Below are 14,753 nucleotides of genomic sequence, written 5' to 3'. Positions count from 1 at the left end.
TTTGTCACTTTGAATAATATTTCTGTTCATGTTAAAAACAAAAATCAACTCTCTGTATAAATTTATCAGGTGACCGTTAAGGCCCATGGGCCTCTTGTTAACTTTAAACTCAAGCTGACGGGTTTACAACAAAACTACATAGAAGTGTTCTGTAAATGATCCTGACATATAGTGTTGTTAATTTCTGGGCCTGTCAGATATCCAAGATACCAGCCACAAGCACTATTCGATTTTGATCTTGACCATGTGTTGGTCCTTTTCCAGTATATAAGACATTGATTTTAGCTTCCATGGCTGCGATATTACACAGCAACATTGTACTTGTTAGATTTTTCTGTCGAAAAACATCTTTTTTTAATTATAAATTCATTTTCACATTATCAACCAAATATTATATCCAACAGCTTACCATTTTTTCTAACATGCACATCTATATCTGCAATACATCTTTATAACCATGGTTTCCCTTGGTTGGATGACCCTAAGGCTGTGGGTCTGTTGTTTGGCAGACCTGTCTATAAGGAGTCTGACCATCTCATTAACACACAACAAAGAGACAAACACTTTAAAATAAGCAACTGTTACATCTTTAATGGCCACAGGTAAAGTATGGTAAACATTTATAAAAAAATGTTTATTAATTTATAAATAATGTCTTCATTCAAAATATCTGGAATGTTCATTTGTATCAAATGTAAAATCATCTTAAATGTTTAAGACTATTGCACATTGTTACCATAACCTTTAAGAAATAAGTATCACAGATGGTTTAATCAGCAATTGAACTGTTGAATCTGGACCAACAAGATGATTGGTATATAATACTGACAATACAAAACTTTACAACAAGTGATTCCTGCTCAGTAAACTCCTAGATCTACATAGCAACCACTGTTCACTGAACTTCTACATAGCAACCACTACTCGCTGAACTTCTACACAGCAACCACTGTTCACTGAACTTCTACATAGCAGCCACTGTTCACTGAACTTCTACATAGCAACCACTGTTCACTGAACTTCTACAAAATAACCACTACTCGCTGAACTCCTATATAGCAACCACTGCCAACTGATCTCCTATAGAGCAACAAATAATTCGTTAAACTCTTCTACAGCAACCAATGGTCAATAAGTTCCCATATAGCAACCACTGTTCACTGAACTCCTACACAGCAACCACTGTTCACTGAACTCCTACACAGCAACCACTGTTTACTGAACTCATACACAGCAACCACTGTTCACTGAACTCCTGCTAGCAACCACTGTTCACGTATCTCATACACAGCAACCACTGTTTACGTATCTCATACATAGCAACCACCACTCACTGAACCCCTATATTGCATCAAATGTCCACTGAACTTCTACATAGCAACTAATGATCAATAAACTTCTACATATCAACCACTGTTCACTGAACTCCTATATTGCATCAAATGTCCACTGAACTTCTACATAGCAACTAATGACCAATAAACTTCTACATATCAACCTCTGTTCACTGAACTCCTAAAAAGCAACCACTACTCGCTAACACCTGCTGCTCATTAAACTCCTGCATAGCAACCACTGCTCAATGACCTAAATAGCAGCCATACCTCACTGAATTCCTATATAGCAACCTGTGTTCACTTAACTCTTGTATAGCTACAACTGCTCACTAAACACTTATTTAGCAACTTCTGCTCATTGACATAAAACGTAGCAATCACTAGTCTTTGAACTGCTACATAGCAACTATTGTTCGCAGAACACTTAAATAGCAACTACTTCCAACTCCAAAATTGTACCAATGCTGAATGAACTTCTATATAATCACTACGTACTGTTCATGTAATATAACAGTAATCATATACCAGCAGACAGTTAAGTTTGTACATGTATCAGCGAAATAATATGTAAATGTTCAACAAGGGACAGTAAAGAATGTTTCAGGAAGAGTATTTACTATGATGGTCTACTTTGTTACATTCAATGTGTCATGTTTTTTTAATAAAAATTTGCTGCAGATAATGTGACCCAACTGTATAAGTAATTTGCTGCAGATAATGTGACCCAACTGTATAAGTAATTTGCTGCAGATAATGTGACCCAACTGTATAAGTAATTTGCTGCAGATAATGTGACCCAACTGTATAAGTAATTTGCTGCAGATAATGTGACCCAACTGTATAAGTAATTTGCTGCAGATAATGTGACCCAACTGTATAAGTAATTTGCTGCAGATAATGTGACCCAACTGTATAAGTAATTTGCTGCAGATAATGTGACCCAACTGTATAAGTAATTTGCTGCAGATAATGTGACCCAACTGTATAAGTAATTTGCTGCAGATAATGTGACCCAACTGTATAAGTAATTTGCTGCAGATAATGTCACCCAATTGTATAAGTAATTTACAGCATATAATATAACACAACTGATCACTAATTCTAGACACTAACCATATAAAGATGATAAAAACTATATATATTTTTGCATTGTTAAATGAGACGAGATAAAAAGTAAAATCTTAAACGAATATGTTATATAACATAATATTTAAGATGAAGACTTCAGTAATTAAATAATAAGACTGAACGAAAAAGAAGTAATAGTATCTCGTTTTAAGGGTTATTCCAAGGTTCTTGCCTGAATATAAAGAACCATTTTTTTTGTAAGTTTGAAATTTCTCGACATGTTTCACATTTATTTTTCTGTAATTCATTCACCGTTATAAGTCAGTGGGTGATTTCATCTAACAGAATACATTAAACTGATTTACTTTTTATTTGACATCCAACCCCAAACCCTATTACAATTTTAGCATTTGAGAAAGTTCTCAAAAGTAAAGAACATTCATTGGAGGGACCAGATAAGCAAGCAATTCTTAGAATTCCAAAGCTTTATCTTTTAAACACTTTATTAGTTTTGAACAATTGAATAATTTGATTTCAACTGCACAGTGTGAAATACACTTTTAATATAATTCCTGATAAAACATTTTTTTAACAATTTGATTTTAATCGCACTATTTGAAATACAGATTCAATATATTTCCTGATAAAAAACAATGTTGTATCTGTTAGATGTAACGCCACTATGTGAAATAGTTTCAATATATTTCTTGACAAAAACAATGTTTTAACAAATTGATTTTAAGTGCACTGCAATAACGGCTTGAGTTTAACTTCTCTATGTGAAACACAGTTCCAATATATTTCCTGATAAAAAAAAATATTTTAACAATTTGATATTAACTGCACTATGTGAAATAGTTTCAAGACATTTCCTGATAAAAAAAAACAATGTTTTTGTAATTTGAGTTTAATTGCACTATGTGAAATATATTAAAATTTCAATTATATTTCCTGATAAAAACAATGTGCTTAGCAACATGCAGCTTTATATCAAACACCTTGTGTACAGTATTTATCCTGCAATAAGCCCAGGGGGCAAACCCATTTATGACTCAATATAGGGGGTGGGACTTATTACACAACAACAAAGTAACCTTCGTTGGCATTTCCACTGTAATACAGTATTGATGGGTGGGCTTATTACCAGGCATGTTTTACATTTATGATCATATTTGTGACAAATATAAATTCATTTCAAAATTAATAAAAAAAAAGTACATCAATGAGTAAGAGAATAGTCAAATACACATATCTATATGTAAGTTATTTTAGCAAGAGTTGAAGGCATATTGATTGGCTCAGAAATACATTAATTCCAGATGAGTGTCATATGTCCATCTCTTTCACTGCTTTTAGTGTTCGGACTAACAAGGTATATGTGTCTCGTGCTGTTTTGATCTGTGATTCAGCAAACAAGGATAGCCCGCCTTCAAACGAAATGATTCTCTGCTGCATAAAGGACTTTAACTGCGAAAAAAATGCAAGAATTTGGTTTGAGAAAACGTGACATATTTTGTTTATTTCAAAGATGAAAATATGAAAACCAGAAAACATGTACTTAACATTTTCTTTACAAGCTGCTAGGACATTTTTCATTCTACATTTTTTCCTGTGGCAGATTTCGCTATACCGCAAGGACGATAAAAGCTGAATGGAGAAAGAAAACAACCTATTGGTACTTTAAAATTGTGGGTAAATAACAAAGGAATGCTGAGGAGTACTCTATTACCTCTTTCTTAGCAACCGCTGTACACTCCTCATAGGCCTTTTTAGATGATGTCATTGCATCTTCTGCCTGAATAGAAAAAGAAAAGAACATTCAAATCCATCTACCTGGGAGACTAGATTGCTGACATCATCAGATAAGCTAGTGATAATAGTAGTAATAACTAGGAATTTGTTTTTGTGATCAAAAACATACGTCTCCTCTTATTAGTCAATTATGCAAATTTGGAAGAAATGCAAGGTCACATCAAGATTAAGGTGTGTAAATTCTAAACCATTAAACCTTTAAATTAATCTGATTCATGTTTAATTGTCTCAACAATTTTGGTTAAGTTTCGGCAGCTATGGTACTATAGAAACATTTACATGTATATAAAAATAGGAATTATCACACATCTGATTACAATCTGGTTCATCTATTGGCGCATTATTTTTTATAAATTTAAACTTGTATTTAGGTCATTTAATAAAATTATGCAGATAAAGTCAAATAATTATAACTGTATCTACGATCGATTATGCACAGATGGGTGATGTTCAGTACTCGGCTCTTTGCTCTCCCAAGTGCATAAATATAGCAAATTTGGTCAACGTAGAAGAAATAACATGGAATTTCTGCTGCAGACAAACTTCGGTATAAAAAAATAACAAAGGGCCATATCTTTTTACAAAGTGGGGCACTAGACCTGATTTTTGAATCCAACACTCCTACTAACCAAGATACATAACTATGGCAAGTTTGGTCAACCTAGGTGAAATAACATGGAAGTTATGCCATGGACAAATTTCGGTATTTAAAATAAACAAAGGGCCATTACTCTGTATAAAGTGGGGCACGAGACATGATTTCAGTGCAAGAGATTTCTTCTTCCCAAGATACATAAATATGTTAAGTTTGGTCAACGTAGGTGAAATAACATGAAACTTATACTCCGGAAACACTTCGGTATTAAAAAATAAACAAAGGGTCATAACTCTGTATACAGTGGGGCACAATACCTAATTCCAGTGCACTGCACACCTTCTGTGGGTGATGCAAGTATGCTTCCAGTTTGATAAAGAAGAACCAGAACTAATACAATATGTCTCCCTTCATTCGAAAGGGAGACATAATAATATACAACATTTATATAAGACCCTATATAATTTACAAAATTACAAACTTATAAAAGTGTTTGATGATTTGCTGTAGTGCAGATATTAAGGGTTACAAATACATTAAGAGAATATGCAATACTAGATGTCGTAGCATAATGGAGTACTATGATGTTCTTAGATCAGCTATAATGTGATGTCCAAGAAAAAGCTGTAGCATGGATATCTTACGATTAGCTACAGCCCAGATGTCCTAGAATCAGCTACAGCCCAGATGTCCTAGGATCAGCTACAGCACAGATGCCCTAGGATCATCACAGCATGGATGTCCTAGGATCAGCTTCAGCATGGATGTCCTAGGATCAGCTACATCCCAGATGTCCTAGGATCAGCTACAGCCCAGATGTCCTAGAATCAGCTACAGCGCAGATGTCCTAGGATCAGCTACAGCACCGACGTCCTAGGATCAGCTACAGCACGGACGGCCTAGGATCAGCTACAGCACGGACGTCCTAGGATAAGCTACAGCACGGACGTCCTAGGATTAGCTACAGCACAGATGTCCTAGGATTAGCTACGATTAGCTACAGCACAGATGTCCTAGGATTAGCTACGATTAGCTACAGCACAGATGTCCTAGGATTAGCTACGATTAGCTACAGCACAGATGTCCTAGGATTAGCTACGATTAGCTACAGCACAGATGTCCTAGGATTAGCTACGATTAGCTACAGCACAGATGTCCTAGGATTAGCTACACTTACGATTAGCTACAGCCCAGATGTCCTAGAATCAGCTACAGCGCAGATGTCCTAGGATCAGCTACAGCACCGACGTCCTAGGATCAGCTACAGCACGGCCGTCCTAGGATCAGCTACAGCACAGATGTTCTAGGATCAGCTACAGCACGGACGTCCTAGAATCAGCTACAGCACGGACGTCCTAGGATAAGCTACAGCACGGACGTCCTAGGATTAGCTACAGCACAGATGTGGATCAGCTACAGCACGGACGTCCTAGAATCAGCTACAGCACGGACGTCCTAGGATAAGCTACAGCACGGACGTCCTAGGATTAGCTACAGCACAGATGTGGATCAGCTACAGCACGGACGTCCTAGGATAAGCTACAGCACGGACGTCCTAGGATTAGCTACAGCACAGATGTCCTAGGATTAGCTACACTTACGATTAGCTACAGCCCAGATGTCCTAGAATCAGCTACAGCGCAGATGTCCTAGGATCAGCTACAGCACGGACGTTCTAGGATCAGCTACAGCACAGATGTCCGAGGATCAGCTACAGCACGGACGTCCTAGAATCCGCTACAGCACAGATGTCCTAGGATCAGCTAAAGCACTGACGTCCTAGGATCAGCTACAGCACAGACGCCCTAGGATCAGCTACAGCACAGATGCCCTAGGATCATCACAGCATGGATGTCCTAGGATCAGCTACAGCCCAGACGTCCTAGGATCTGCTACAGCACAGATGTCCTAGGATCAGCTAAAGCACTGACGTCCTAGGATCAGCTACAGCACAGTTGTCCTAGTATCAGATACAGCATGGATGTCCTAGGATCAGCTACATCCCAGATGTCCTAGGATCAGCTACAGCACGGATGTCCTAGGATCAGCTACAGCCCAGACGTCCTAGGATCTGCTACAGCACAGATGTCCTAGGATCAGCTACAGCACAGACGTGCTAGGATCAGATACAGCACAGACGTCCTAGGATCAGCTACAGCACAGATGTCCTAGGATCATCACAGCATGGATGTCCTAGGATCAGCTACAGCATGGATGTCCTAGGATCAGCTACAGCACAGATGTCCTAGGATCAGCTAAAGCACAGATGTCCTAGGATCATCACAGCATGGATGTCCTAGGATCAGCTACAGCACAGATGTCCTAGGATCAGCTAAAGCACAGATGTCCTAGGATCATCACAGCATGGATGTCCTAGGATCAGCTACAGCACAGATGTTCTAGGATCAGCTACAGCACGGACGTCCTAGGATCGGCTACAGCACAGATGTCTTAGGATTAGCTATGATTAGCTACAGCACAGTTGTCCTAGGATTAGCTACAGCACGGACGTCCTAGAATCAGCTACAGCACAGATGTCCTATGATCAGCTACAGCACGGACGTCCTAGGATCAGCTACAGCACGGACGTCCTAGGATTGGCTACAGCACAGATGTCTTAGGATTAGCTATGATTAGCTACAGCACAGTTGTCCTAGGATTAGCTACAGCATAGATGTCCTAGGATTAGCTACAGCACAGTCATTCTAGGATTCGCTACAGCACAGTTGTCTTAGGATTAGCTAGGATTAGCTACAGTACAGTCATCCTAGGATTAGCTACAGCACAGATGTCCTAGGATCAGCTACAACACTGATGTCCTAGGATTGGCTACAGCACAGATGTCCTAGGATTAGCTACGATTAGCTACAGCACAGATGTCCTAGGATTAGCTACGATTAGCTACAGCACAAGCGTCCTAGGATTAGCTACAGCACAGATGTCCTAGGATTAGCTACGATTAGCTACAGCACAGATGTCCTAGGATTAGCTACGATTAGCTACAGCACAGATGTCCTAGGATTAGCTACAATTAGCTTCAGCACAGATTAATAACTAATAATTAATTAATAATTGGAGATATCCTTGTATAAGAGTTAACTCAATTTTACTCACTGCTGCCTTTTTGGCTGGTTTGGCCTTTTCTAATGTCTTTGTGGCATCTTCATAGGTCACCAATAGGCTGGTTCTCCTGAACAGCATTTCCTACAAATAAACAACCCATTCATTGTTGTTCTTGAGAGTGGTTATAATATTTTATATAATATGAAGAAGTCTATCTGTCATGATAAACAGTGGCAGATCCAGAGGCCAGTCTGAGGGGTTTTTCAAATTTCCGAGTGGGGGTTCCAAAATGAGAACACATGGATATAAAATAGAAGTCTCAAGCTGACATCCATCACATTTAGTTTAGAGATTCCTGACAAGCTGCTTTTAACAAATTTCTCGCCCTTTACAGATATACAATAGTTCTAATACAGAAGGGAAACCAATGTGCTGGGTTTAGGTGTTTTTTTAGTCTTTCTTCAGATCAGGAATAAAGAGAGCATAAATGTTTCATGAAATAGTAGCATTATACAATATGTCATAAATCTGTGAGGATGCTGAACAAGTGAACACTCTCAATTAAAGAGTCAAACAGCAGCCTAAAGTAAATTGATTTCTGTCAAATACTCTAGATCTCAGGTGAAACTAAAAGTTGTCTTTAGACTTTCTTTAGACCTCTCGGCCAACTTAAACTGGTCTATGTACATGAGTAAGTGACTACATGTACAGACGCACGATGTACCTTGACTGAGTCCATGTAACGATCGTAGAGGTCCAACAGACGCGCTAGGGTCTTTTCGTCATTAACACATAACACCTCCATACCACGCTGTAATAGTACACAAAGGTAAAGTAAACAGTAAATTAACAGGTCTAACTTTACATGTCATTGCCTAAAAACTGACACGAAATCATCAGTATGGATGGAAGTGTCTTTTACTTAGGAAAACATTTGATTTCTCAAGAGTCATGGTGCATTTAACCAAAGACAAAAAATACTGCATCTTTATATCAATGGTTTAAATATTACCTTAGAGTCCTCCATTCCCTCTGCCGTTTTTGATAGTAACCTGAATAAAATCAAATGAGCACATGCACAAAAAAAATAATCAAAGAAAATAAAAAATAATCAGCAGTATATTATATACTCCATATTATATACAATTACATGTATTAATACATGTTTTGTGACTTATTTTATGGAAATTAAGAGTATTTTTAGACTTTGATTAAAATCCTCTTTTAACTGTGTTTTGGAGGACAGGGATATTGCACATATGTCATGTTTTAATTTTTCAAATATAATCTGCAAAACAGATATAATTGCATAATAAGAAAATATGTTGATAATGGCTGATAATGTTTGACTTCTGAAATCTTTTGGAACATTTGGTGCATCATTACCACACAGAATAGGAGAACAGGGCATATATACTAACATACATTCAATCAGTTACTAGATCTTTGAGCTGTGAAACAATGAAAACTGACCGTCACACCAACAATGGAATATGCTAACACTCAAACAGTAATGAGATATGTTACATATGTACATGAAATCAATCTTCAAGCCGTTTTTGTTAGTCATTTGTTCCCATTTCAACTTTAACCCTTGACCTCAGAAGTTCCGCGGCAGCTTTAACACAACTCACATGTTGATTTGTACAGAGGTCGCGTCCCGGTACACATCCATGGCCGACATTGTAGTGGCGAAATGTCCATAGCAACCAGCCAATCCTGAATAGAGAGAAGGTCTGAGATGATCTCGGTGAATATTTTATGGAAATTAAGAGTATTTTCAGACTTAGATTAAAATCCTCTTTTAACTGTGTTTTTGGAGGACAGGGAAATGGCACATATGTCATAAATAAACAGTGTGAAGGACATACAAAATATCAAGTGCATAAGAATGTTGTGTATGCCAGAGTCTGTTATAATGTGCAACAGGAAAGGAAAATTGCATGACCAGACCGGGATTCAAACCAAGAACCACTAAATTCTAGACCAACTCTCAGTCCAACTTAACTACCTAAAGTCAAAAGATTATTTGGATCAGTCCATTTCCACTAAAAAAAATCCCTCCTTCCACAAAGTCATAGATAACAAAATCAAACAACGCCTTATGATGATCATATATCATCTAGGTTACTACGATAAAAAACACTGGTATCAATCCGGACAAAATCTGATTTAGGGTAACACTTACTCATCTGTGCTATTAACATTCTGTTAAAATTCTGCAACAAAAGAAAAGAATATTCGATACACAGAGTATAGTTTTCATAAAAGTCATGCATAACTATCATATAATATTAAGATTGTAACCCAATGCCAATTTCCCCCTCCTGTCTATTGCTAGTTTAGCTAGGTAAAGAGGAAGTATTTAAAGTCCTATTCTAAAGCAGGTCAAAGGTCAAAATTTGTTAGATTGACCTCATTTTTTGTTCCTGACAAATTTTTATGTCTTTCTAAAATGTACTTGTCTACCAAGTTGATGATTTTATACCAAAAAGTTGGATGGATAGTATTTTGGCATGTAACAGTATCTGCTTCTCAATGGAATATCGTTAAAAGTCCTCGAGTTCTGGTACGGACATCCTACATACCTGTGAAGCTTCCTTGGCTGCCTTGGAATACTCTGTACTCCACTCCCTCTGTTTGTGGAAATATTCATCTATGTCCTGCAGAAACAAGTTTCATTTCAAACCTGATCGATCAATTAACCAACATCTATTTACATCTCGTCCTTCCTTTGTTCTCTGACTGCAGCAATATAGATTAGTGTATACGCAGTGAAAAAAGATTTGTCAGCATTAAGTCCATGACTGGTAAGCCCACCCATATTTATTGAATTTCAGCAGAAATGCCAACAAATGTTATTTTATTGTTCTGTTACACCACCCCATCTCCCACACCAATGCATTTTGAGTCAGAGATCTTGTGTAACCACCAGGGCTTATGGCAGGATAAATATGGTACATTATACACATTCAATTAACATAACATCAGTCATATACATCAATTTTATACTTACCCTGTGCTGGCCTTTCCTTGCCTCCTCCACCGCTGAAGACAATCGACTCATGATCCCTCTTTTCAGCTTGGCTCGAATTGGTGGCTATATCGTTATATTCACCATAGAATTAATCCAATATCTACACAGTACAACTTTTGTCACATTATAAACCATTCTATGTAAGTTAAATCTGCAAGGTTCAGTTTCGACATTTTTATTCTAACCATATCAATATCTGAATAAAATGCTGTTGAATGTTCAAAGATGAGTACATACTTTACACAATAAATCAATATATCTACCAATGAGAGAGATACTAGTATTCACTTACCTCTTGTTGACATAGGAAATTGTTGAGGGTTTCTTTGTCTTTGCCTAAAACTTCATGTTCCAGCACCAACACCAGATATCTAGGAGGTTAAGAGAATGTGATTAGGATAAGTTCTGTAATATATAAGGAGATGGAACAGATGGAAACAAATTGTGACCAAATGTATCCCTCACACTCCCATATTATTAAGACAATCTTACATAGCTATTTTTTCATTTATTTACTTTTAATTCACTTTCCTGCATTTATTTAACCATCTAATGCATTTATTTCCTTACCTTAGTTGTTACCTGTCGAATGAACTGCAGCTGGAGTAGTATACTATAGTATAGAGAAGTTAATTTGACTACAAGTGTATTAAACTGAAGTTTGGGCAGTGTTTTTGACTACATTTGGAATAGTGTATTTATAAAATCACATTCGGGGCAATGTATTAAAAGTTGGGTTGTGTATTTGACAATTATTTGGATAATGTATTTAATGATACTTACTTTTCTACACTGTGACAGTGAACATGGAACTCATCAGCCATGAGAACATTAGTTGAACTTCCAAGCTGTTTCTTTGTATTTTTCTCTGCTGCTTTTGCATCTGTTTCTGGTTTGGCAGGTAGGGGAGGTAACTAGAAATTGATGAAGCTTTTGTTATTAACAAACTGTTTTACCACATGGCAGAAGAACATTTAAGCTGGAACGAGATCCTGTTTTCTATGGTAACTGGTTCCGTTAGGCAGCAAACATCAATTAGAAACCATTTGTGAATTTCAATCAAAGTTTGAGTCCGACGTTACATCATGATTGACCTTGGATTACTCATGCCCTAAATATTAAATGAAATGTTGTACCTATGTATAATGATGCTTGATGTAACTGGATTTTAACAACATTTTTGGTGGATATAGGTTTATCTAAGCAAAGGAAAAAAAAAGAAAACTGTTTCTGCCTCAACACATGATCGACTGTACAGTCAATGAAGGGACAAGGTGTTCATTCTGTTCACTCTGTGAGAATAACATAGTCCTGTTAACACTTTCTGTGTAACAGGTGAATGTAAACGATGAAAAAACTTAAGTGTTTAAGGAAAGCCTATAGTAGTGCTGATGTATTGCCAGTAACTTACTATGATACCGTTGATGTTGTTCTCAGTCATGAGACAGTGCTGAAGCCATTCCAGATCCTCATACTGTCTGGATACAGTACATATCAGCTCGTCCGTGTCTGGCTGTGAACATCCAATCAGTAGGTACATTATATATAGCTTAACCAATCAACATATTCCCTATAAGTTTATACCAGCTTATTACATTTTAAAAACAGTATTAAGAGATATCGCTTTTTTATCTCAGAGCTGACTTAGCCAAAGTTTTGTAAATAAAATCTATGTATTCCTGTATCACTTTAATAATCCTTTCCTCATATACGTAACTTTAAATGTAGTATTTCTACGAGACCCGGACAAACAAAATTGTGAACTAAATATTTCATCACACTAATTTTTCCCCCCAAATAAATTCCTCACAGTTATAATTGTCCTATATGACTATAGATTCACCAACAGAAAGGATTTTTTTTACCGTGTATTGAATTTAAAATAGAGCAGATTGCAAATTTTCCTTTTTCTTTATCATCGCATTTGACAAAATATTATATTGAACTTTCACTTTCAAGCAAAAGTACCCCATAAAATGCTTGTGAAAATGCTTAATGTCATGGCTGACTAGGACTGGAGCAATTAATTTATGGTTCTATTGAAACTTGATACATTGGTACAATACCATTAAACTACATATATAACTTCTTTTAAACATTAATGCATACCAAAATTTGTTACTTATTTCAAATATATTCATTTAAATAAGCCTGCAAAGGTCAATGCATTGTCACTGTCTGTGTTGGAAATGTCATTTGTTATTCACCTTGAATACTTTAATGTTAAACTGCAGAATCTCTCCATTTTTCACAGCATCTGGAACTTTTACCGAGAACAAAGGCTGGAAGGGACCGTTAACAGTAATGTTGTTCTGTGCTGCCTCAGACTCGGTGACCTCTTCCTAACAATTAACAAAGATTGTAAACAAAAGTAGTAATATTGATAGCATTGTTGATCAAGTGTGTTACGGAAATACTGCAGATCATGTTTTATATACTTGGAGATTTCTGTCTTGTTTGTAGTTCATTTATCTGGAGCTCACTATACATGTTCCATATAATAAACCCATTGTCACTAATAATTGCTTTTAAAGCTTTATATTTTTTTTCTTCTGTTTTGTGTTTTCTGTAGTTGAGAGCGTTGTAAAGACTTTAAATCGTTTTGTCAAAACCACTCCATGTGACATGAAACAAACACAAGCCATTAAGTTTTTACAACCGACTTAAGTATAACAAGAAGATGTCACATTCTTTAAATAGATAAATCATTAATATCCTTCTTGCTGCAACGAGAAAGTATCAGAACTCTTTATGTCAAATGGTTAGTGTTGACGTTTTCCGGGGGGCGTGTCCCTGTAAAAATCGACTTTCAATGAAACATACAAAAAGGTTCGTCTGCTAAATCTGTATTTTTTTCATTCTATATAAATCAGCCGGGTCTAAATGCTATAACGATACAAGTGTATGTTATAAATAAGAATTCAAAAATAATAAATCACCATGACAAGTCTGTAACACCTAGGGCAGCTGATTTCAAAACTGTCGTCAAACTTTCGTCTCCAGACCTAAAGTAAACCGGAAATCATCATTCGGAGCCTCTCTAATTTCGTTCGGTAACTGACATTTTGACATTTGAGCGGGAAAGTTATTTTCGGCTGAAGGTTGGGCTCCAAGTAGGGGCAGTTTTCTGGCCAACCCACTATGATCCTTTCCTAGACCCACCCCTAAATCAAACACTCCCAGCAAGAACTAGCTACACCCCAGTTAATTGAATCATTTTCATTTTCTAATTTAACATTGATTAGGGCCTATAATAATGAAACAAAATCATCAATGCAATTGTCCATTGGGATTATAAACTATATTCGATGAAAAAAAATACTAAAAAAACGAAAGGCAAATTAATTCATAAAACTCATATATTATTTTCCAATTTGGGATCTGTCGCACATCTCGCACTCAACAGCAGCAAGTAGTACACACCCTTTCTTTAGTATAACAAAACAATTGATACTCTGAACGTCACAAGGATTCTCTATGGCAAATTTGGTTGAAATATGATCAACTGTTCAGGAGTAGTAGGCTATTAAATTCACCCGTTTGTATTCCGTCTTTGCGTATTACAGAGTCATCTTCTCTTGTGAGCAGGTATTGATTTTTACGTCATTGGTTTGTGTGAGAAAATTATGTTGTTTTCTCAAAAATTGATGACGTTACTCTCACAAACAAATGAGGTAACAATCAATACCTGCTCTCAAGAGCAGATAACTCTGCAATAGGCAAAGACGGAATAATGCCTCCTCAGCCCCGTGCGGAGCTATACATTCTTGATGCAATATTTGACTATGTTCCCATGGCCAAAGACCAATGCTGCTTGGAAAGCATTTGGTAGAGATCTGTA

General features: G+C 36.7%; 1 protein-coding gene across 2 annotated transcripts; it reads right to left on the bottom strand.

The window, feature by feature from the left end:
• Positions 1-574: 574 nt before the first annotated feature.
• Positions 575-13,934, bottom strand: LOC110457230 (sorting nexin-5-like). Of its 2 annotated transcripts, none has more exons than XM_021508410.1 (14): positions 13,852-13,934; positions 13,120-13,254; positions 12,324-12,425; positions 11,696-11,826; positions 11,205-11,283; positions 10,892-10,975; positions 10,464-10,538; positions 10,064-10,094; positions 9,510-9,594; positions 8,888-8,927; positions 8,600-8,686; positions 7,927-8,016; positions 4,135-4,200; positions 575-3,872 (listed from the first exon to the last, which is right to left on the bottom strand). In XM_021508410.1, exons 1-14 carry the CDS (start codon positions 13,852-13,854, stop codon positions 3,732-3,734), a joined length of 1,149 nt encoding a protein of 382 aa, XP_021364085.1. In that variant the 5' UTR covers positions 13,855-13,934; the 3' UTR covers positions 575-3,731. The 2 variants fall into 2 exon arrangements, with proteins under 2 accessions (XP_021364085.1, XP_021364084.1); XM_021508409.1 differs by lacking the exon at positions 13,852-13,934 and adding an exon at positions 13,351-13,694.
• Positions 13,935-14,753: the final 819 nt, after the last annotated feature.

This window comes from Mizuhopecten yessoensis, unplaced genomic scaffold (genome assembly GCF_002113885.1).
Source record: "Mizuhopecten yessoensis strain PY_sf001 unplaced genomic scaffold, ASM211388v2 scaffold9049, whole genome shotgun sequence".
In the NCBI taxonomy this organism is placed as follows: domain Eukaryota; kingdom Metazoa; phylum Mollusca; class Bivalvia; order Pectinida; family Pectinidae; genus Mizuhopecten; species Mizuhopecten yessoensis.
The sequence above is the reverse complement of the archived record's forward strand: the minus strand, read 5'-3'. Positions and strand labels throughout refer to the sequence as shown.

Bases quoted from the DNA above. Each gene is read 5' to 3' on its own strand.
- LOC110457230 (XM_021508409.1), bottom strand. From the start codon at position 13,380: ATGAACTACAAACAAGACAGAAATCTCCAA. The intron at 10,539-10,891 runs GTAAGTATAAAA...TTGTTTCTGCAG, and splicing joins CAAGGAAAGGCCAGCACAGG to GACATAGATGAATATTTCCA. The intron at 3,873-4,134 runs GTAATAGAGTAC...TTTTTTTCGCAG, and splicing joins CAGCGGTTGCTAAGAAAGAG to TTAAAGTCCTTTATGCAGCA.